The sequence below is a fragment of the Aspergillus wentii genome, assembly GCF_001890725.1.
Source record: "Aspergillus wentii DTO 134E9 unplaced genomic scaffold ASPWEscaffold_2, whole genome shotgun sequence".
Lineage (NCBI taxonomy): Eukaryota > Fungi > Ascomycota > Eurotiomycetes > Eurotiales > Aspergillaceae > Aspergillus > Aspergillus wentii.
The window spans coordinates 1,783,422-1,806,656 of NW_024467833.1; the positions used below are offsets into that span (position 1 = coordinate 1,783,422).

A 23,235-nucleotide genomic window follows, 5' to 3' on the forward strand; every position below is an offset into this window, starting at 1 on the left:
CTAAAAAAAAAAAAAAAATAATAATAATAATAATACGGCAGGACCCTTAAACCTACAGATTCTAGTTCCAAGTTCCCCCATAGGAAACAATGATATTCTTCTCTTAAATATATGATATCCTCAAATACAAAGCGCTGTCTTTGGGTGCTCTAAGGTGGCCATTCAAATCACGGCTATAGTGGTTGCCTTATGTGCAGTTGTCGAATGTTCCCTTCACTAGCGAGTTTCACCTTCCCAGACAGGCGGAAGGCTCCCCAAACGCAGCCAGAGTGAAGTTTTCCCTTCACTTCCCCTCAATCCTCGTCTACTTAAACACGAAAACAGCTTACTTTGAGCTTTCTCTTTTTATCAGCCTCAAAAACGAGCAATATCATTGCAAAGACTGATTGATACAACGGCTACAGCTCAGACAAATGAGTTTAAGATACGCTGAAGACTACAGGAGCTGGCATCAAATAGAAGCTCTCATGGAGCCAGAATCGAATTTCCTACCTTCAGCGGTTTATACAACGACATACTACTTCAACGATGGCCATCGGGACTTTATATCCCAGATTTATCCTGTACCTACCGACAGGACGATAATGAACGACGGGAATTTGAAACCTCATCTCCGTCTCGCCATCAAATGCCACTGAAAGCTGGCTGATCTCAGCCTCGAGCAACTGAAAGTAATTGGCTAGGTGGTTATAATTGTCATCATTATCTATATTTGTTAAAATGCTGGCAGAAAAATGCCCAATGCTCACTGATCAACAGTTGACTACGTGCTTGTCCTTATCATCTTTCTGCTCTTATCTCCGCCTGATAGTCTTCTTCGAATGACTGTGAGTATCAATTACTGCTAGATACATGCGTGCTGGATAGCTAACGTCCTCGGGTTTGTCCCAAGAGCAAACACGCCCTCCGCACCCCCCGTCTCCTCCAGTCGTTCTGGCCTTCTGGCTAATCTCGCCGACCTTCGAGTAGCAACACAAACAAAAAGGAAATAGAAGCAGAGGCAACACGAGAAAGAGCGCCACAAGAGACAAGCCCTTTATGTGGCCTCAGCTGCATCGAGTCGGCAGCCGGGAAATGGCTGGAAGGTACCCACCTTCATCAAGATTGGTGAAACTCCCAAGGCACAGCTGAGACTTGAGACACTTATGTATGCCAATTATGCACCCAGAAAACCTCCAGCTACCTTAGAATACTTGAGCTAACCACTCCAAAGGACAATAGGCTGTCACAAATAGGGGGTTATCTTCTTTTTTTTTTCTCCAACGTTTTCGAAGAAAGAAAGGGATAAATTGGGAGAATGGAAACACGGAATTATATCATATAGTATATTTAGCCAATGATATCACTGTTGATCCTGGTCCAATGCAACTGGCTCTCGACAGGGTTTTGATGAATCAGATATGCAGCATTGGATACTTCAATTCAAAACTGTCTAATGGCCTTTCGTCGCTTCACACATCCTAATTACTCTTGCTTGATCTATCGTATATAAGTCTTCATGTATTCGCCGGGAAGCGCCGGTATTTCCATTTGAATCTGTCTCGATTGTATGTAAACGCGCAGGGGACATGATGCGTTGAAACTTTCTGTATGACCTTTTCGTGGCCTCTTGAGCAAAAAGGGAGGAGGATAGTTGCGAGTCAGGCGGAGGAGGGGATGGATGTTGTTTGATTCTAGGCAATTTTATCACCTCGAGCGCGAGTATGCCTCTTCTTGGTATACTATGCGGTTTAGATGTTGCATTCAAATGGTTTATACTTGACATACTCAGTCTTTTAAGTATCACTGTGTATTGGGGGTTTCACGGACAATGATCAAGTGGGTATCTTCCAGTGATAACATGGAACAATTCTCGCACTTCAACATATTCAGCTAGAGAGTTCGATCCCTGTTCCAACCTCATATTGGCTTCGTTGGGACATCATTGCTCCCTGGCTTCTCTTCTTTCGTCTCTGCTTTCGCTTTCCCCTTTGCCTTTGGCGCCGGGGCTCCTCTTCCCTCAGACGGGACTCTTCCTCTCTCTGCCTATCGTTATATTCCTGTCTCCTTCTCCCTTCCTCCTCTATGCGTGCTGAGTATTGCCACTCCCTTATCGCTGACCAGGGGGACTATGTTCACCAACATAACGAGAGAAACCAGCGCGACAAGAACCTCTAACGCAACGAAAAAAATAGCCACGACACGGCCCGCACAGATGGGCTATACAAGAAGAGAAGAACGAGCATAGCAGCGTGGGAAGAAGGAGTCCTGGACGAAGTTGAGTGTATGTCAGCTGTTCAGTGTGCTTGTATTCACCATTGATTTACACCTACAACCACGCAAACAAGTTCCGCACTGGCGGAGTACATCAGGCTGGTCCAGAAGACCAGCCAACAGTGTTGAGCTGAACTGCTCTGCAGTGAGCATCGGGGCTCTCTCAGTCAGCATTTCCGGCGTGACTGTGGCTCATTTCGAGGTTGATCAAAGAGAAAATTCGAAGAAAGTGCTCCATAGTTAAAGGACACGAGTGTGTCAGAGTGATGGAAAAGAGGTTCAGTTTTCCGCTGCGTTGAGGGGTCTTGTCTCTTCGGGGGAGGAGAAACCTCCCCCGAATACAGCAGCCACTCAACAGACTGCGGGGTGCAAAAGTAGTTGCATCTTATTTTTACCATCAAAGAACAGCACTGAGTAAAAATAAGAAAAAGCCTTACAATCAACTACAGCTACCTCGACAGAATGACTTGACCAGAATCTAGATATGCCGCATTTAGATGCGTCAATCCAGATAGCTACCAAAGGAATCCTTCACGAATGCCAATTGTACTCTCCATTCCCAGTGAAAAGACATCTGCAATGACTAAATTTTATCATCCAACAGGGTATAACGACTTACTGCCTTCTTTACCTGCCTCTTCAAACAAAGCAATCCTAGCACCGAGATCCCTTCGGGATGGCGAATGTACTTATCTTGGCCCTCTGGAGCAGTCAGCAGCCAAGACTCTGTGAAGGGAGAATATCAAACACAGTCAATTTTCTTCGACTTGTCTAGGTAAACAGCCCTATTCCCAAACAAGAGCACTAGACCGTGTCCAGCAATCCACCGTCCACCCTCATCCCACGATGAATCTTTCAATCAAAACAATATATTACTTTTATTCGCGATTTCTAAGCAATCATCCCTTCTTCTAGTTACTTCCAGCTGATATTTTCCTCCCTGTTATAGCATGCACCCTTTTGTGTATGTAGGATTAACCTCGGAGCCACAGAGTGGAGATCAGCACCAGCGGAGTCTAAACCATTTCCGGATTCGATATAGAAATGTTTTCTAGTAACGCCACGGACTTTACGGAGACATTTGGATGTCGTGTTTTCGTGGTTGGTAAGCATTCCGGTAGAATGGTTAGAAAGTTATAAATTCGTGATTTGTGCCTCTCATGGGCTTTTTTCATCTTCATTACGTCTTCATCCGTTGTTAAACCGTCGGTTTGATTAAATATATATCCACCACCACTATAATCAACTACCACTCACAATGGCTCAAGTTGCTTGGATTGGACTGGGAAACATGGGCCGAGTACGTTATAAACCTTCTTGAAATAATCTCTTCTAACAATTCTAGGGCATGGCCAAAAATTTGGCTGCCAAAGGACCCCTCAGCTCCCCATTGATTATCTTCAACCGAACAATCTCTCGCGCCAATACCTTTGCCTCGCAGAATGCAAACACCACCGTCGCATCGTCCATCCAGGATGCCGTCTCAAAGGCTGATATCATCTTCACCTGTGTCGGTGATGACACAGCAATCCAGGAGACCATCTCCGCTGCCCTGACTGAGAACGTCAAGGGCAAACTGTTCGTCGACTGCTCGACAATCCACCCCAACACTACCACCTCAATCGCTGCCAGTATCCAACAGCGCGGCGCGTCCTTTGTCGCCTCCCCAGTCTTTGGCGCCCCCGCTATGGCAGAGGCAGGACAGGTTATTTGCGTTCTTGCCGGTGCCAAGGAAGCCATTGACCAAGTCAAGCCTTACACCACAGGCGTCATCTCCAAGGCTGTAATTGACTTCAGCGACGAGCAGCCCTCCAAGGCGTCCCAGCTGAAGATCATGGGCAACACTTTCGTCCTGCAAATGGTGGAGACCATCGCCGAGGGTCTAGTCGTGGCAGAGAAATCGGGTTTGGGAACTGATGCACTCCAGGGTTTTATCGAAGCTGTCTTTCCCGGTCCCTATGTTGCTTATGCCAACCGCATGCGTAGTGGTGATTACCACAAGCGTGCTGAGCCGCTTTTCGCTGTTGATCTGTCCCGGAAGGATGCTCGTCATGCTCTTGACATGGCTAAGTCGGTTGGGGCTACCATGAAGGGCGTTGAAGTTGTTGATGCTCATATGGCTCAAGTCAAGGAGCACATGGGTGCTCGGGGTGATGTGGCTGGTGTTTATGGTGCTGTGAGACAGGAAGCTGGGCTGAAGTTTGAGAACGATGCTTGAACTCCTTGTTAATAAGCCTGAGTAATTACTGCGCTTCATGAATTCAATCAGTAACTCTATCTGTAATTCCCATAACCATCCCCTATAGAAGATCTCAAGGTGATGGAGATTAATGAGTTGAAAGTTGGACGCAAATAAATACGTGCCTGAGGAAGCAAGCTAAATCGGGTTAGCGCAGACCACATGATTTCCATCTCATCATCATTTGATCTCCGCTCCGCACTCAAGATTGCTAGCAATTCGTTATCGCCAATTGCGAATCCCTCAATTGAAGCAGACCAACCCGGGGACCACCAACTGAAAACGAGGGAATCAAAAAAATTAAAAACCAGATCCCGCCAAGAAAATCCAAAATGGTCGACATCGTCCCCCTCTCCTCGTACCCCTCGTACATCGACCTCCTCCCCTCCATCCAAACCTGCAACATCACCAACCTCCCCGAAAACTACTTCCTGAAATACTACCTCTACCATGCCCTCACCTGGCCCCAGCTGAGCTTTGTCGCCGTCGTGCGGCCCCGGAATGGGTATGCGAAAAACACCGCCAGTGACGGCGCGGGGTCGGCGTCCGTCGCCGGAGAGTACCCCAAAGTGGTGGGGTATGTGTTGGCGAAGATGGAGGAGGAGCCGACCGATGGAGTGCAGCATGGGCATATTACCAGTTTGAGTGTGATGAGGACACACCGGAGATTGGGAATTGCTGAGCGTTTGATGAGAATGAGTCGTACGTTTTTCTTCTATCCTCCCCACCCAACTGAAGTATCAGATTGCTAAGAGTTAGAACGTGCCATGGCCGAATCTCACCGCGCTCACTTTGTCTCCCTGCACGTTCGTGTTTCCAACACTGCCGCCCTGCGCCTTTACCGTGACACACTGGGCTTCGAGGTCGAGAAGGTCGAGAGCAAGTACTATGCTGACGGCGAGGATGCCTACGCCATGCACATGGACCTCTCCAAGATGTGGCTGAACTGGAAGGAAATCGAGAAACAGGACAAGGAACGTGCAAAGAGTGACGACAAGGAGGCTGACGAGGGTGACGAGGTTGGAGAGTTGGGCAAGAGCGAGGACAAGGAGAAGGAAGGTGACAAGATGGTTCGCGTCAAGGTCGGCCGGGGCTTGGGTGTTGGCGATTTGGTTGAACGGAATGAGTCGGCACCTCAATAGGGTGTGAATTCGTAGGTCATAGACCTCTATATTCTGACCGATAATATTTCATGCCACGGCGATACAATGATAGAATCGGTTGCTCCAGGAGAGCACCCGATAGAAAACTAGCTATACTCATGTTTAGATACATACGAGACATGCGAAAAAAAACTAAGATATCAATCTCGAATAAATATACGATAAAATAGAAAACAATCCTTATGCAACGTTCGACCTGTACGCCGCCAAATATGTATATGAGAATGCAATGTCATAACATCATGAAAACCGCCCATATCGCCAATATATCTCACGAGAACAAAAGATATAATCAACGAAATGAAGAAAAAATGAAATAGGATCATACCACCGGGTCCTACTCAGCAATATCTTTGATAAGGCTCGCCTTTTCGCTTCACATTTTTCCTCAATGCCTTAGCCCGTCATGAAGCCTTAAGAATTTGTCGAATCAATGATTGCCCGGTGGTCACTGTTCCATGGGCAAGGCTAAAGCTACCCATCTGCCTTATCCTCGTCTCTGCGCTTCTTTTCTGCCTGCTTCTGCTGCTCATTTGCTTGCTTTCGCATGTCTTTGCTCGATTTATCCTCATCGAGACTGGCACGGGCAGTGTCTCTGACATTTACATGTGAAGATGCAGGACTTGGTGTGCTGATGGAACTGATGTCACTAACTTCGGAGCTAGAGACGGACCGCGCAGTGGAAGGAAACGACGCCGATGATCGAACGGTGGAAGGATTATCACCATTCCTATCCAACTCCAAGTTCTCCAAGCGTTGTTCCAGAGGCAGCTCTTGCGGTGTTTCTTCTCTTTGTGTCTGCCTTGACCGGCGTTCCTGGCGCCGACGAGCTCGCCGACTTCGTCGCTGCTCACGTTGTTCCTCCCGTGCACGACGTATTACGTCCTTGAAGGCTTTCTTGGTGCTTCGCATCTCCTCCTTCATAGCTCGCTTTTCGGCCCAGCTCCGTTGCTGCTGTTGTGGCGATTCCCATCGCCCCCAGCTACCACGTCCATATCCATGGTTTTGCGGGTAATTTCCCCATCCATTACCCCAAGACGATCCACGCCCAGATATACGTGCCTGGCGTCGGGACTCTTGCAAGACATCAAGCTGTCGCCGAAGGCCCACTGCCGCCTCATACAGCTCACGGTCATGGCGGTCGTTTAATGATACGAGCTGCGCACGAACCGTAGCAAGGTCGGAAGAGCTCAGATCAGAAGTCGTAGAAATTGAATCAATGGATGTAAGAGATGATTCAGAAGATGTAGAATCAACAGAAGATCTTCGAGGACGTTGATTTTGAGGGGGAGTGATTAAGCTTCGATTGTTGTTATTGGTGGTGGTGAGAGCGGTGGCGGTGTTAGTTTCAGTGGGAGCGGTTATCACACCGCTGACTTGTTGATTTTGGTTTTGATTTTGATTTTGATTGGGATAGTGGTAGTTGTAGTAATTTGCATAGTAAGCCTGGTAGCGTGGATCGTTCACAGCCCAGTTCCCCTGGGGCCGATTGACCACACCTGCATAGGGGTCTTCGACTTTCTTTCCATGAAAGCCAGCTTGTTGCTCGATCCAGCGACCATGAGCCACGGCCTGTTCTTCAACCTGTCGTCCATAATACTGAGCTTGTGCGCTAATCTGATCCCCATACTGCTGGGCTTGTTCGGTAATACGTTCGCCGTACTTTTGGGCCTGGGAGGCCAGTTGAGAGAACCAGCCGAGTGGCCCACCTTTGGACGGCGCCGTGCTTTGAGGCTGATAATATGGCGCATTATTCCATCCCCATGGATAGGGTTGGTGAGGCGGATATGCAGGAGGGGGCGGCGCGGAAGGATTCGGGTGATGATAGAATGCGGGAGGGCCATATGGTGTATGTGTGACAGGAACAACAGGGAGAACAGGAGTAGGAGGAGCGGGAGTATTCGGAAACGCATAAGTCCCAGGATAATATCCACCAGCGCTTGCTTGGGGCACCACAGGCTGACCCGGGACCGGCGGCAAGTTTGGGAGCGTGGACTGTCGGCCTCCAGCGACCTCAAGAGCCTGCGGCTGTTGGGTTTCCTGTGTAGATTGCGTTGCAGCAGGATAACACTTGGGACAAAGAGGTGATGATGGCGCATTTTTGGGGTCCGTTACGTAGACGAACACAATGCGAGTTGCACGAGGCTCAAAGAAGTACTGATTCCATTCCTCAATCACAGCAGCAATCCGCATTTTGCGCTGCTCGTCTGTTTCCTGTGGACGATCCTTTCGATCCCGCTGTATTTGTGCTCTCAACTGACGGGGAAGATGTCCAGATGAAGCCGCGAGCCCGAGATGTGGAGGGAAAAGATATCTCAGGAACATATCCCAGTCCTGCTGAATTATCTCCTCCCTTCGTGAACTCCAACAGCGAGGTCGACGCGGAAAATCCTTTGACTGACTCCGCGGGTATATGGTCAAGTGGTGATGGAGGATGCTCCGCTCGTCATGGACGCTGGGTGGTCGCTCTGTGAAATAAGCGGCAGCAGAAACGAAATTGTCGGGCATGGGCTCATCAGAAACGGAACTTGCGCCACTCCTGGAAAATATATCTCGTAACGGTGCATTTCCGCCGCGGAGCTGAAGGGAAGACCGCTGGGGGTCCGTCGATGACGCTTGGTTGGTATTCCTACCATTGTTCTCGCCGACCAATGGGTCGACAGCAGAGTATGGCGGAGGAGGCGCCTCATCGGAATCCATCACGGAAAACAATCGACAAGGGGGAGAGGCTCAGTAATTAAGATGTATATGACGCTGATCAGTGATCATGCATCCCTGAGAAGCGATTAGATAACATCTAGCCTCCCCGGTGCACGCAGGATGATGTCGGGGAAGGCAGCAGGATTATGATCGCCTAGACGCTGTCTGAACGGCCAAACTGTCAGTCAACCAGTGACACGGCTTAAGAAGGGGAGATACAGCTAGCGTACCCATTAAAAATATCTGAAATGGCACATTTACAGCCGAGGATAATCAAAGCAGCCCACGGGCAGGACGCTGACGATGAATGAAGAAAGACGGCGGTGGAGGAGCGTTGGGGATCACGGGGAACCGCTCGTCCCGGTCGCTGATTGGTTCCCGGCAGTTCGATAAGGCCCGCTGACCGGCTATCGATAAAGCATCAAGTTTCGGCTTTCGAGTATCGTCGAAAAGAAGATAATAGAATAGAATAGAATACAATAAAGATCTGATGCCGTACTTAATATACGAAAAATTCAATATCAGTGCAAAGTCTATTCTACCGCCAAAAAAGCCATGGTATCAAAAACATCAACAGTCAAACTGGCCACATGATATATGCAGAGCTCCCGAACTCCCCGCCTCCAATGTCAAGAAATAAATAGACAAAACAGCACAATTCCCATTAATCCCAAGCATCTCCCCATCCATCATCCTCATCCTCATCCTTGGGTTTTGTATCGATCTTTTTGGCCGGCGCTACAACAGTCTTCGGTTTGCTCGTGCTGGCAGCCCCTACAGTTCGAGAAGCGGCGCTGGTGGTGCTAGGAGTCTTGCTCAACCCTTTTGGCAATGGCTTCTTTGCCTTAGCCTTGGATTGGGCAGCTAGCCACCCAGCGAAATCGGGTTCACCGCCGTCATCATATGGAGCTTGAGCCGGTTTAGATGCCGGAGCGAGATCAGTGGAAGGTTTTGTGCTTGTCGCAGCGCTAAAAGGGTCGTCTTCGTCTTCATCGTCCATTTCGCCCCAGGCATCAAAAGCATCGTCTGCAAAATCGTCCGCCGGTTCTTTAGGCGCAGGGGCGGGTCGGTCAGATAATGAGCGATTGAGGGGCTGAGGTGTAGGTCGCAAAGTCTGTTTTGGCAAATCCAACTGTGTTGACGGGGACGACTTGACTGGGCGAGGAACAGATGCAGAGCGTGCGGCCTCTGCCTCGACTGGCTTGGTGCCATTGGAAGTCGATTGAATTTCTCCATTAGCCGTTGTAATTTTATTAGTGAACGAGGAGATTGCCCATCCCGCCCAAGAGTTATCGTTTGATGTTCCAATCCGGGCATCCCCGGTGCTGTCCTGGGCGCTTGAAGATGGTAAAGCCGTGTCGGCCATAGTGCTGCTGAATTTTCGAATACGTTGGAGATAAAGATCGAGTGCCTTGTTCGCTTGGTCCCGGACCATCCTATTCGTCTGGTTAGATATGCCGCAATATAAGGACGGTGAAATCGAGACTTGGCTTACTTTTCTTTATCAAGAAGCGCTGGGCAGATGGCGGGAATCACCCTGACTGCGCAATCCTCTTCAGTAAAGAATTCGATCGTTGCGCTCAAAGCAAGCAACCCGGCATTACGTGCGTGAACAAATGGATCTCGGACCGATCTCGAAAAGGCCGCGACAAGAACCTTGGATCGTGACTTTAAACCGATGTCAGCTCCCTGATTCCAATATCAAAAAGTATTCTTTACTTACGCCTTGCCCAAGATTCTTGGCAATCTTGCCCAAGCAAATGGTTGTATTTGTGCGAATTCCCGGTTGCTCGTCGTTAGCGGTTCGTGCCAGGAACTTGAGCAGTTCTCCGTTGATGGTCCGGTCATTCAATTTGCCTATGACTACCAGCACAGCCTTCACTGTTTGTTCTCGAACAACAGGTGCGACATCGGTAAATCCAGAGGTCTAAAGAGTATGAGTATTCGGCCAAAAAAAAAAAAAAAAACACAGCTTGTGGAGACTTACCATTTGAGGGAAGATGCGGTCATTGACGACCTTTTGTGTGAGGTTGTCAATCATCAAAGGCAGGTTATCCAGCAAGCAAACCCTCAATGCTCGATCGGGATTTCCGAACAAGCGAACAACTACAGGTGTTAGCTTGGAGTTGTACTCCTCCTGGGTCAGTTTGGCCCCGATCTTCAAGATAGCCCCGAGCACTTTAGGACCACCACCACCAAATTCGACCGATTTTAACAACTCTGGAAGCACCTTCATCTTGAAGTAATCCTCAGGGAAATCCTCGGAAAGGTCATCTAGTTCGCTGTTCCAAATGAGTATTCCGTACAATATGTATAAAAACCAAGAAGGGGAGCATACTTGATGAATTCTTCTCGCTCAGCCTCGTTCTTGAGGCCGAGACTGTCGATGTCATCCGTCAATCGGATCAATGGTGTATTGAAGAAGCCGCCGTTTTTCTTTCCTTGTTCTACGAAATGCGCGGGGCTGAGACGAATTTTAGGATTGGCTGTACAGAGGCGCTTGTAGCTCTGCTGCATGCTCGGTGGTATATTAGTTGTTTTGCCAACCTGATTTCCTCCGGAGAAGCTGCCGTTGAAGACCTCGATGATTAAAATCCCAAGTCCGTAGGCATCGATCGCTGATAGTGGATGGCGCTTGATGGTGTCCCAGCCACCGTTTAGTACCTCGGGGGGAGTAAATCGTGCAGAATCGGGTACAATACTGCCGTATGTCTGCATTCAAATCAGCACACTCTCTAGAAATTGATGGCAGCGGACTCACGTATATAACTGCATTCTCATCATTCATTGAACTCAGCACTTCAAAGCCCCCAAGTTTCCATTCGCCACTTTCACTTGTAAATACCGATGATGCTCTCACAACACCATGGACAGACGCGGCATCTTCGTTGATAAACTTGAGCGTGGACTATATAGCCGTTCACTGGCATTAGCTTTCATAGAGTAGACGGGAATGATTGCAGAAAACATACCGCTACCGTATACAGTCCCCATTTTGCTGTTTCCTCATTCAGACTCCTCCGCCTCACATTCCAAGAGAGGGGAGCCACCCGTTCGGTCACGATATATATATTGGCCTCCGTCTATGCCTTGTAAGCACTCGCGCGTATGCAAAAAGGTGACCGCAAAGCATGTCACGGCCATTTATTCCATCAGACGGTGTCAATATACCTCAATAGTGTCCAATACTTTGATTACCCCCGGGTGTCTAAGAGTCCGCGACTTTCGAACGGCGTTCTTCGCAAGTGGTAAACGGGATTTGTTCGAGGCTATATCGAAGGTGAATATGCTGCAGGACGATCCGTCTTCCTATAAACGTCCAAGATGAATTCTGTCAGCCTCTGCGCTTCCCCTTCCAAAATGTCTCAGCCTGCACCAACGTACCCGTTTTGTAGCATTGTGAAGTGTCCAGATCGAATCGTCGATGTCGACTCGGTCTCCAAGAGAGTAAGGGAATGAGCTCCCTTTGGCAATTGCAGACGCGACGGCGGATTTGAGAAAGTCCATGGTGACACGCGATTCGTATCGTTACTTGGGGCATGCAATAATTTGAGGAATCGCTGGCTCTTATGGTGGGGGCAAGAAACAGCACCACACAACCCGCGGGCACTCAGCACGAGTGAGAGATTTCGTGAGATCGTGTTTGGTGAACCTTATTTCAAGGAATTAACATAAGCTTGGACAATAGCCCCCCAGCTTCGATAATGTCGTTGTCCAGAGAAAGACAGATGATTGTCAACCTGGCCGAACTTCCCCTATGGCTGGCCGCCGGTACCCCGCCCCGATGCGGTTTAGGGCCGCCTGCCAGCTCCGCAGTTCTTGTCGAGCTCTTTTGCTTCGTTTTCGTCTCTTCTTGCCAACACCCACACCTGCAGAGAACGCCTGTCTTCCACACGATGCTAGAGGTTTCTTTGGCTTTATGAATATCTTCATTGGAATTATAATGTTTATTCTCAAATCGTACGTACGCGACTAACTGTTTACTGCTTATCTTTAGTTTTCTCTACCCTACAAACAAACCTACTACCTCCACGACCTGAGCTACATCTACGATCATAGGTAACGCTTCCCCCATATTACACCCCCTTTCACCTTCTACACCACAGTCCAAGTCAACGAAAATCTCCTATGATGTGACACTGGTAAAAGGTCAGACCGCGTGAACCTCGAAACGCGTCGCCTCGCCGAAGGAACTCCCCCTATTCGTCCAAACCAAAAAGCATCATCTCGTCCCGAAACCCGTCGGATCCCTCATTCATGTCGTTCAGAACGGTGGGGACTTTTCTTTTTCCGGTTCGAAGTGGATATTCCTTTTCTGTTCCCTCGTCTCTTTTCCCTTCCTGGTCACGCAGGCACATGGCTTTGAAAGGCAAAAAGGGTCCTAGTCGCAAGATTCACGGCTTTACGGATCTTGGAGAGCCATATGTATAGCAAAAACAATATTCCATATTAGCCACGCCGCAATTTGGGGTTCCTGCGTCCGCTTTGCTTCTATGAGGAATATCAGGAACTAATGGCTGCGGCGGACATGGACTGAGGGTTGTAGTGGGCGTTCTGTCTATCTCCCCGTTGATATACTGCTGGAATGGAAAAGAGATCGAGGGAGGTAGGACTGGGATAGAGACGGAGAATTTGGAGAATGGGGGAACTTGTTGCTTTGTCCGGTTTGAAGGGGCGGATTTGGTGCTTTTCGGTTGTCGCATTTGCGATGGCAGTTGGTCTGCTTGTGTTTGGACTGAATTGGGGGAAACAAAGTACCGCGGCTGGCTTCGACTTTTTTGGTTCGAATGAAGACCAAATATAAACTGAAAAGACCTGAGGAGATGTTGACTACGCCTCACTATAACCTGAATGGTTGTTCTCTGAGTTGAACCTGTGGCTAACTCATGACTATAGAAACTTGAATTCCTTCTGGGGAGGCCCTGTTTGTTGTTTATAGTACCATGTAGAATTACTGAATGCTCATATCTCTTACAAGAATATATCTTGCCATTTATTTCTGCCATTCAACATCACTAGCAATCAATCGTTTCAAATCCCAACCTTCGCCATATACCACCCTTTTCAGTAACACCCCATCATAAACCCTCTGGGAACGACCCTAACACAACCTGCCAGCTGCCCAACCGCATTTTATCACGTTGCGAGTATCTAAATTCCGGGCTTCGATATTGCATTCCCTTTCCAAGCCTACCGTCGAGAACCCCCACTCCCTGTCACACATAGTTCATAGAAGATTTAGATAATAATGGGAAAACAACACAACCGAAAGAAAATTTCCAGAACACGACTGGCTTATACCGTTTCCAGCGACAAAGTATCGGCAAGATTGTAGCATGTGGGGTTGGCAGAAATCCATCTCATAAATTCGGTGCAAATCGCCCCGCAAGGCGTTGTATATTATAGGCGGGAGCAGGAAATGACGCCCCTAAAAGTCACGGTATAGGTTGCCTATATAGTCGACAACACACCCCAAGCATTCAAGGACGTCTCCATGCAGCATATACATCCCCAGTTATTTTCTTATACATCCTTCGCCAGACCGAGATATCCATGGGCAAACAAGAATGCAGGTCAAGGGCCAACTTGTCTAGTCTGTTAGTGAGTGTTTCAAAAGCCCGGGAATTCAGGACTCACTAAGTAATGATGTTGGTAGCTGCTCACCTCAAGCGGCATACGCTTTTGGTGCGCGGACGACCATCAGGAAAAAATCAAGTACAGATAAGCTTCGACAGTATATCGAAACTTGAATCACGTTAAATATTTGTGGTTCTCGATCGTGAAATAATACCTAGTCAAGATCCAGCGAAGCTGGGGCGCTCGACGTAAGCGTTGGTTATGGTGTTCGCATATCCGAAGTCAGCGAGGTGGATTTTGTCTCGCAGGATTGGTCATATGGTCCGAAAAGACTCATTTCGCTTCGTCAGCGGCTTCGGGAGGGTGTGAACCGGACGCGGCAGCAGGCGGTGGTTGAGAAGGCATCTGAGGTGGGATCTGAGGGATCTGATTGAAGCCGCTGCTTGGTGTCCGGTGCTGGTGGGGAGGGTACTGGTGAACTTGGTGAGGGCTGGATGAGAAGTGCGGCTGCTGCTGAGGATAATTGCCTCGGACGGGGGGCACTGTAAAGGCATTAGCGACATTCCATACTCGATTACTGAGTGCTCGCGGACTACATACTGTGACCTGGTTGCTGACCAGCATACACGGGCTGCCCATGCTGCCCGGGGGACATGAACATGACAGGCTGTGGCGGCTGGCCCGGTTGGGAGTTCTGATGCATCATCATGGGAGCTCCTCGACTAGGGCTCGGGAATCCACTATGCGGTTGAGGGGGAGGTGCATGTTGAGGATACGCGTGGCCGGGGTTTGGGGAGTACATTTGCATTTGGGGGGTATAAGGAGGAACGCCCATATACGGACCACTAGAAGCCTGCTGAACCATCATAGGGGCACCCATTGTTGCCTGTGGATTCACGAACTGCGGTGCGCCCGGATAATGTCTCATGTGAGCAGGTTGTGGGCCTCCCTGATTAACATAGAACTGTGGTACAGGCTGCCCGAATGCAAGCTGTGCATGAGGAGCCATGGGAGACGGATAGCCTACATGGCTATGCTGAAGTCTGGGTGACGGGAAGATCTGTGAAGTCGAGGCAGACATTTGCATCCGATGGTCATCGAAGTGAGGGGGGCCGGATCCGTGATGTTGCTGAGGATGAAGATGGTGAGGCCCATGGGGTGGGCCAGAGACCGGAGGCATTCCCGGGTTCGATTGCTGGAATTGGAAGGGCAGCTGGGGTTGGTGAGGAGCCTGGGGGTTCGATGCCGAGCGGTTTTGGGGCGAGATCGAAGGCACGGTAGGCGGCTGCTTAAACATTTGCAAATAGGTTTTCTCCTCGTTTCCCGCTGGGGCATCCCATGTTGGAAGAGTCTTGTAGGCCGGGGGAATGCCTCCATTGAAAGTGTAATCCTTCTCAGATTGCTCTGCACTCTCCTTCTTCATTCTTTTTATGGGGTTAAACTGGTCGTTAAGAGATGGCCGCTCAGCAATAGGCCGTGGCTTCTTCGCACCGAAAAAGGCGGATGGGCTGGTAGCACGGGAGATGGATCGGCCTCTGAAGAATGGTTGAGGGCTGGACGAAGCACCCGATGCACCGCCAGGGGTAAACGTGCTCGCGGCTGGGTTGGGCTTGAATTCCATAGCCCTGACGTTGAACTTGGTGGATGCAGCTGAAGAAGGCGTCTGTGTCTTGCTTGGGCTAGTCACACCAGACTGGTCACCAGCGGGGCCAGTGGGGGGAATTCGACCATCGTGAATGGGCAAGGGCGATGGAACCGGTCCCATGGCAGCCCCTTTACGCTGCTGCAAATTGTCTGCGAGGCGGTGACTGAGCATGCCAGTGCCTGGGCGACCGGGATGCATCGTCTGGTGCGGAAGTCGTCCACCTGGTCCAGCGTGCGGACCAGTGGGTGGATACATCGGGCGACCACGGGGTTGAGTTGGACGATCAGACTGTGCCGGTGGCGGCATTGTTCCACTTTGGCCGGGGGCGTGAGGTGCTGGTTTCTGCTCAGCAGTCACTGGTGTAGCTTTGGAATCCACCTTCTCATCTGTTTGTTGCTGGGCTCTCTGGATGATCTTTTCCTGCTTGTTACGGTCTTTGGCGAGAATAGGGACCAGATCCTTCGGCACCGGCGTGGCAAGCTTGAAGTTCTTTGAGAATTTCATCAACTCATTCAATTTGAGCGTTCGATCATAGGAAGCCTGGTTACGCCGACGTTCCTGCACTTTCATCTTCTCACTATTAGCAAATTCGCGGAAGTGGCCCAGAAGTTTGGCTTCTACATTGGAGGTGGCATTCTCGGCAGTCGGTTTCGGGGCCGAAGCAATCGACGGTGCAGCCTTTCCTGCAGCCGGTTTCTGCTCTGCATCAGCGGCGGATTTAGCGGCCGGAGTTGACTCCTTCTCTTGCGAGGCTTGGGTGGGGGGTGTCTCCGTCGAAGGGACAGGTGCTGAAGCTGGGTCGGCTGTTGCGGGCTGTTTCAGAGTGCTGGCGGGCGCGGGCGCAGGTTGAGCAGCAGGTTGTCTGCGCGCTGGGGGTGTGTATTTGTTTGGCTGCCCAGAAACTAGAGGCGGAAAATCCTTCTCATCACGACGGACCCCGCTATATTTGTCCTCTTCATCATGGCCACCAGCATCAATTGGTGCCAGGCCTCTCTCCTCCCTCATGTGCGAGTTGACCACATCGGTGCCCTCAATTTCCTGGGCAATACGGGCAGCTTCTGCCTCCTTTCTCTTGTAGGTAGGATCCGAACGGTCAATCCGGGTAGTATAGAGGTTTTCGTCGTAGCTACTGACGGCACCAAAGAGCCGTGTGTTGGTTTCGAATTGATCCCAGCCCATCGCCGTGGAGCTGTCCGTGCTCTCAAGAGACATGTCCACTTCATCCTCGGCGGCTGGTTCCCAGCGCTTCAGAGTGCGCTCGCGAATCGCAAGATTTCCAGAAATGTCGACGTCTGTCCTGAAGCCACTAGCAGCACCTACACTCAGGTTAGATAATCAAGGTCGAGAGGAACAAACAATGAATGTTTGCATACCATTGGCTGTCTTGGCTGTTACATCCGCTGTGGAAACGTTTGCTACAGCAATATCCACTATATCCTTAACATCAAAGGCCATGCTGTGCTCTGGAGCCGACCCGAGGAAGGGACTGGCAACATCGCTAACACCGTTTGTTCGTTGTGGGTCCTGTTTGGAGGCACGTTGAACCATCTTGAGCAAAAATGACGAGTCACTGGGTTCGAGAGACGAGGAAGAGAAAATTCCAGTGAAGCTTTCTCCATTTTTCGTGGTTATGATAGCGGTAAGACCCTGTCAAGAATCAGCTTTTTGCCGTCTGGTGAAAATGATCAAAGTGTGCAAGCTTACAATAAAGCTAGTGAGAAGGAAAACGAGACGATCGTGCGCATGGTTATCAGGGGTGTTGGATTCTTTCGAAGCCGGTTTGGGAGATGAGGATTGCTTCATATTTCCGTTTTGCTGCGAGTAGGACGCTCTTTGGGTGATGGGGTTTGTGCCTTGGGACCAAGCCTTTTGAGAGTTGCTGCGCCTAAAAGGAGAAAACGGTTAGTCAAAGCATTTGATATTGATAAATTCCCATATACTCCGTAGACTCAATTGGCATTCGTGCTGCACTGCAAGCCATGCTACCCAAGTGCAGGGTCAAAACGGGACTTGGATACAGGGCAGAGCCAATTTGTGGCAGTAGAAGGGGAAAGGTGATCGAAAGGGACAGCAAGAAGCTCAAAAAAGAATAAATTGATAAGGATTTCCGAGCCCATGTGCACCCTACACCCGCATGGCGACCAGCGGTGAATCGGAACCGAAATCCCCAGGGCTCGGGCGGAGTGGAATGGGGAGAGAATGAGTGGACAAGAGCGAACAACGTACCTCTGTCCGCCATCGACAGGGCTGCCAGACTGGCGACGGCCGCCATCGGACGCCTTGGAGTTAGTGCTGGGTCTCAGCGAGGGCCTATTACCCTGGTTCTGCGCGGGCGCGTTAACGGCATTGCCAGATGCGCTATTGGCAGCCGGGATGGAGTTGACGGTGGAAGACATCGAGCTCAATCGTCAATCAAGAGCAAACTCGCGTCGTGGAACTTCGCACGACGCAAAGCTGTAGTGGAAAAAAAAGGAAGAAGAAGAAGAATGGGGAGGCACGAAGCCACAGCACACCGCCTGCACCAACAAGTCGGGATGGTTGTGGACAGAGTAGGACGGGTGGTGGAGATGGAGGGAGAAGCGGGGGAGAGACGACAAAGGTAGGGAAAGAGGGAAAAGAAACCCAAGATAAGAGGAGCAAAGCCTCAATGGGAGATAGAGAATATACAGAAAATAAGAGAGGGTGGAGAAAAAAGAAGAGGGGAGAAGAAAAAAGATGAAGGAGAGGGGGGTGGAGGGAGCTTGTGTCTGGAGAAAGACGACAGACAGACAGACCAGAAGCAGCAGCAACAGCAGCAGCAGCGGCTAGATCAGTTAGTTTTTTGGTTATGATGATGGATGGAGGAGGTTTTGGCTGGTTGGGGTGGGGACAGGAACCAGCAGTGCAGTTCGGTGTGGGTTAGTCAGAGTGGAGCCCGGGATGGATTCATTGTTATGATATCAATCTTCAACTATTTATGTATCTCAAGGTATTCTACGTGTCCAATAATGATATATGTTCATCTACTTCGCACAGAGTACAGAGTCCTACTCTATTTGAATTATTTCTGTGTGCTCGCTACTGGATGCGCCATCTGTCGCCTCACTCCACTACCTTACAGTTTGCTTGCCAATCTGGATGTGTTACGCCCGGCAATCCCAGATCCACCCATGTGAGCTCACCAGGGTTGGGTTTTGATTTGCGAAGATCGGAAGATCATCATGTATTCTATAAACAGTACATATTGGTTGATTAACTTGCGTTTCCTGTTGTTCTTTTCCTGTTCTCTGGATTCCATGGGATCTTCCAAGGGATTCCGTTCCCGCCCACCTATAGCACTGAAACACTCCACCGTGCAAGGATGGATTGATATACGCTGCTTCGGATGGACGACAGGGGTGTTATCATCCATCCATGTATGATTAGTGCCATGCCAACCATAACCATACATCATACATAATAGAACTCCAGACCACATGGACTCTTTCTCTCTACCCTTCTTTCTCCGGGATAGAACCACTCCATTGGCACCGTGATAAGATGCGATAATACGGAGATTTTGTACGGACATAATAATAATATCTGCAGTCTGACATACGGGTGCTGCCGAATCCATGCGAAACTAAATTTAGGAATCAACAAACACCCAATCTGGATTTTAACAATACAGTCAGATTGACTGACACCATGAGACTCATGGCCAAGTCTATACGATGAAATTATTCCTAAACAATCCAGACTCGTAGATATATCCCTCCAGGCATGGTGGTGGCCCTGCTAAAAAGGCGGAGGCTGGGCGGAGCATGTGACTTTCCCTGGTTGTCTGTAAGGTTGCCCAAATATGGATGATGATCGCACACCCAGCCTTGGGGACACAACGTGCCTGACGACCTAAGCTGGATAATCACCGAAAAAAGAGCCCACTGGGAGGCTGGTGTTTTTTTATTATTATTATTACTCTCTTTCATTTCTTTTGTTTCATTCTTTTATTTTGTTGAAACAATACGCATTCGCCATCCCTTCCTGTCCCTGTTCGTCTTTTTTTTAACTTCCATCCCCCCCTCACCTCCGACCGATTCCCGCCATCTAGTTTCCATCTTTGTTTCCCAACAAGAACGAGGTGCTTTCTTTCCACACATGCAGTCCGCCTCCAGTTCCTCTCGCACCCAGCGCCCATACGGTGGAGAGTCTGGTTCACGGAGCCCGTCGGCACAAGCCCAGCACAACCCAACAGGGTCTGTAGGCAGTGCAGATTCCGTCATGGCTTCTCAATCCTCCGCGCCTCGCAGTTCCTCCGGATCGACAAGATCCCAGTCTTCGAGGGGTGCTGTGGTGAGTCTGATTCCTAACCTACTTCATTATTTGATTTTTTGCTAATACCTGGTGTTTCTACCCGCAGCACGATAGGCAAATCTCCCAGATCGAGAAGAGCGTGACACATCTATTGGTTGCCACAAAGCAACTGCTGGAAACCTTGACACAATGGTCCCGGAGGCAGGCTTCGGAGAATGAAGTCTCGGATGTCTATGTGCGTCTGGGGTATGAGTTCAACCTTGCCTGTCGCGCGTTCAATGCTATCGGTGTCGACACCTCAGACCTCGGCCCTGTGCCTGATCTGCTTCGTACGATTCTTGAAGATACACTCAGTCAGGATGCCTCAACGCAAAGTCTCGATCGGTATCTCCCGCGCATTAGGGACATTATTATTAATCTCCTCCATGGCCTGAAGAAGAAACAGGCTCGCTTACGTTCTCGGCAACAGAGAGAAGATAGCAGAGGCGTGTCCGGACGACAGGCAAGTGCGGGGAGCGTTTCTAGCGGACAGGCCGCTATGAATCAGATGTACGAAGAAGCTGCTTCGTCAGTAACATCACCGAGGCGGTCAGGTCGTCGCTATGGGAGCAATGGTTCCATTGAAGAGCAGCCCCGAGCGTCCGCTGGCTCGCCAGTAGATCCGCGAGGAACAAGCTATTCTGAACGTGAAGCGTCAAGACGCGAAGCCCAACAGATTCTTTCTCAGCCATCCGAGAACGACCCGAATTCAAAAGGCGCTACTACGCCTGCAGCCAGTATCGCTGCCGCTTATCCACCGCCACCTCCCCCTCCGAAGCAGGACGATGCTCTCGGTGCCCTGCAAAGAAGTGGGGAGCTTGAGCGACGTGCATCGCGGAGATTTTCTGCATACCAAATACAGAAACACCTCGGTACCTCGACAGCTGGTGTTCCAGTTCTTCCAACCCAAAATTCCCCCATACCAAACCGAGGCCGTGATGTTCGAGAGTCTCTGAATGCTGTTCGCTTGCGGGGCTCCGTTGCCCATGGGAGACAAAAATCAACAGCCAATCGTGCGCAGGAATCATCCCATCAAGCGAAAAATAGCCAGTCGCAGGTGCCAACCATCATCCCTCCTGCGGTGGAAGGGCCCGCCAAACCCCCAGCTGAACTCCCGGCCGAACCGTCAGTGGAGGATTCGCCGATTCTCAAAACTCCAGAAGACAAACTTCCCAAGCCCCCGGATAACGAGACCCTTGATACCCCCGACATAGGTGGATCGCAAGCTAGACTGTCTCGCCCCACGGACGAGCCATCCCTTGCGGAAGCATTCGAGCCAGTGAAAGACGCTATAGATACCGCGATAGCTCCTGGAACACCGCCATCCGACCGCCAGAGGCCTTCCACTGCAGTTTCTACTCCCCCCAGATCCTCCCAATTCTCGGGTGAGCACCCGTCTCCTGGAAAGGATCTTACGCTATTTTTGCAGTACAAGAGCAAAATCAAGAAATATGTCCTTCCAGAAGGCCCTGCAGGCCTCACAATTGGAAGACTACAACTGGCCTTTATTGAAAAGTTTGCTTGGAATACGCATAGCAACGGGGCTGATTTACCTGAAATTTACATACAAGACACAGTATCGGGTGTTCGACATGAACTTGAGGACTTGAATGATGTGAAGGATCGATCAGTGCTTGTTTTAAACGTCGATATTTTGGATGAGGTAAAAAAGCACTTTGATGACGAGTTCGGCGGTGTCCGTCGCCTGATTGAGGGCGTCAAGGGTGCCCTGGATGGACAAGAAAATGTCATGCAGCGGGTCTCGGATCGTCAGCTAGAGGCAGCCAAGGAGATGGCTCGCCTGGCTGCTGCTCCTCCTGTGCCTGTCGCAAGCACCTCGAAAACTGGCGAGGCCCGCAAGGGCCCAATTACTGGTAGCACTAGCCAACTCGCTGAATTGCAGAGCTTACGGCGTGATCTGGCTGTTTTGCGTCAGACATACTCGAACTTCACATCAGATATTACCAGCTCGATGAGCGCAATCCGGACCAAGGCTGGTGGGGTTAAAACTGTCGCTGCCGATGCTGCTGTGCCATCATTCGAAGGAGATGCCGGTCGCTCTCGAATCAATTCCGGAAAGAAGGAGCTTGCAGATGAGTCCGAGCGGCTCGTGGCACGTGTTGATGACCTGCAGGATCTGGTTGAAGATCTTCGTAAGGATGTTGTGAGCCGTGGTGTGCGTCCACTCCCCAGACAACTGGAGAGTGTGAGCAAGGATATCAGTGCGGTCACTAGGGAAATGAAGAAGATGCAAGACTTCCTGAAGCGGGAGAAGCCGGTTTGGACAAAGATTTGGGAGAAGGAGCTGCAACTTGTTTGCGAGGAGCGAGACCAACTCACTATGCAGGAAGACCTTGCCGCTGATCTTCAGGATGACCTCGAGAAGGCCGCACAGACCTTTGCTCTCGTTGAGCAAGCTACTAAGCAGCAGGCCGTTCAAAATGAGGTTGGGGGTGTTACCTTGCGTAGCACCTCGCGGAATGTGGTGATTGACCCCGCAGTCGATCCCATGAAGGCCAAGGATGGAGTCCTGGGCGAAGTTCGCGCTCTACAACCTAACCACGAATCCCGCCTCGAGGCCATCGAACGAGCGGAAAAGGCCAGGAAAAAGGAGTTGGAAACCCGCCGAATTGGCAAGTTCCAGAAAGAACTCGGTAAATTCGTTGAAGAAGGCAAGTTGAAAAAGAGTGGCGGTGTGGAAGAAACTGAAAGACTGCGCCGAACTAAAGATGAGCGCATCCGAAAGGAGGTATGGGAGAGACAGCAAGCTCGAGCGGCTGAGATGGAGAAGGCTGAGGCTGAAGCAGCTGCGGCCGCCGTGGAACCTGAGCAGTCGGAGCAATCAGCCGACGCAGAGCAATCAGCCGACGCCGAGCAATCCACCGACGAAAATGAAACCGCTGGCGAAAACGGAGAAGAGGTGGAAAAGAAGGAGGACGAATCCCCGGAAAACGCCCCAGCTTCGGAGGAAGAGCCGCATAAGAAGGAAGAGCGCAGCAAGGATGAGGAGTCGAAGAATGAGAGCCCAGCAGACCATGCGGACCAATAATCCATCTTGGGATTGGTTCACCTGGAAATGGGCGTTGGTTTTCCTTTTACCCGTTTCCCGTGTCAGTCTTTTGTCTTTCCTTTGCATTTCATTTTTGTTGTTTCTTTTTGTCCAACGCATGCATGAGCCCAAGATTTGACCTTCCTTGACCGAATTTCCTTATGTATCAACGTTCCCCGGCATTTGAGCGCTCACATCCCTGGCGTGCTGGTGAGGCAAAGAGTCATTCGCTCTCAGCACTTCAATTCCTTCCCTCTTGTTCATTTTCGATACCCTGCCACTGTTGTGGCCTGTTATG

At 50.1% G+C, this 23,235-nt stretch overlaps 6 protein-coding genes across 6 annotated transcripts; 3 read left to right on the forward strand and 3 right to left on the reverse strand.

Annotated features, from left to right (window-relative positions):
• Nucleotides 1-3,499: 3,499 nt before the first annotated feature.
• ASPWEDRAFT_36397 (NAD(P)-dependent oxidoreductase) lies at nucleotides 3,500-4,510 on the forward strand. Its single transcript, XM_040834446.1, has 2 exons — nucleotides 3,500-3,553; nucleotides 3,599-4,510. Exons 1-2 carry the CDS (start codon nucleotides 3,512-3,514, stop codon nucleotides 4,469-4,471), a joined length of 915 nt encoding a protein of 304 aa, XP_040692397.1. The 5' UTR covers nucleotides 3,500-3,511; the 3' UTR covers nucleotides 4,472-4,510.
• Nucleotides 4,511-4,824: 314 nt separating this feature from the next.
• On the forward strand, nucleotides 4,825-5,634 carry ASPWEDRAFT_103931 (peptide alpha-N-acetyltransferase complex A subunit ARD1; the record flags this gene model as incomplete). Its single annotated transcript, XM_040827607.1, has 2 exons — nucleotides 4,825-5,194; nucleotides 5,252-5,634. 2 exons carry the CDS (start codon nucleotides 4,825-4,827, stop codon nucleotides 5,632-5,634), a joined length of 753 nt encoding a protein of 250 aa, XP_040692398.1.
• A 645-nt stretch (nucleotides 5,635-6,279) lies between these two features.
• ASPWEDRAFT_80095 (uncharacterized protein) lies at nucleotides 6,280-8,355 on the reverse strand (the record flags this gene model as incomplete). The annotated part of the gene is made up of 1 exon (XM_040839558.1): nucleotides 6,280-8,355. A coding segment is annotated over one exon (2,076 nt), but the record flags the coding sequence as incomplete, so codon positions are not given.
• Nucleotides 8,356-9,019: 664 nt separating this feature from the next.
• Nucleotides 9,020-11,862, reverse strand: ASPWEDRAFT_106016 (COPI-interacting protein CEX1; the record flags this gene model as incomplete). Its single annotated transcript, XM_040827781.1, has 9 exons — nucleotides 9,020-9,791; nucleotides 9,851-10,023; nucleotides 10,079-10,282; nucleotides 10,343-10,637; nucleotides 10,694-11,067; nucleotides 11,117-11,263; nucleotides 11,328-11,438; nucleotides 11,527-11,664; nucleotides 11,740-11,862. The coding sequence occupies 9 exons, from the start codon at nucleotides 11,860-11,862 to the stop codon at nucleotides 9,020-9,022; spliced, it is 2,337 nt and encodes a 778-aa protein (XP_040692400.1).
• A 2,130-nt stretch (nucleotides 11,863-13,992) lies between these two features.
• ASPWEDRAFT_36403 (putative PAB1 binding protein (Pbp1)) lies at nucleotides 13,993-18,368 on the reverse strand. The gene is made up of 5 exons (XM_040834448.1): nucleotides 17,804-18,368; nucleotides 17,282-17,462; nucleotides 16,951-17,224; nucleotides 14,533-16,893; nucleotides 13,993-14,474 (listed from the first exon to the last, which is right to left on the reverse strand). The coding sequence occupies exons 1-5, from the start codon at nucleotides 17,971-17,973 to the stop codon at nucleotides 14,266-14,268; spliced, it is 3,195 nt and encodes a 1,064-aa protein (XP_040692401.1). The 5' UTR covers nucleotides 17,974-18,368; the 3' UTR covers nucleotides 13,993-14,265.
• A 1,325-nt stretch (nucleotides 18,369-19,693) lies between these two features.
• Nucleotides 19,694-22,937, forward strand: ASPWEDRAFT_24630 (formin-mediated actin nucleation enhancer; the record flags this gene model as incomplete). Its single annotated transcript, XM_040832642.1, has 2 exons — nucleotides 19,694-19,888; nucleotides 19,956-22,937. The coding sequence occupies 2 exons, from the start codon at nucleotides 19,694-19,696 to the stop codon at nucleotides 22,935-22,937; spliced, it is 3,177 nt and encodes a 1,058-aa protein (XP_040692402.1).
• Nucleotides 22,938-23,235: the final 298 nt, after the last annotated feature.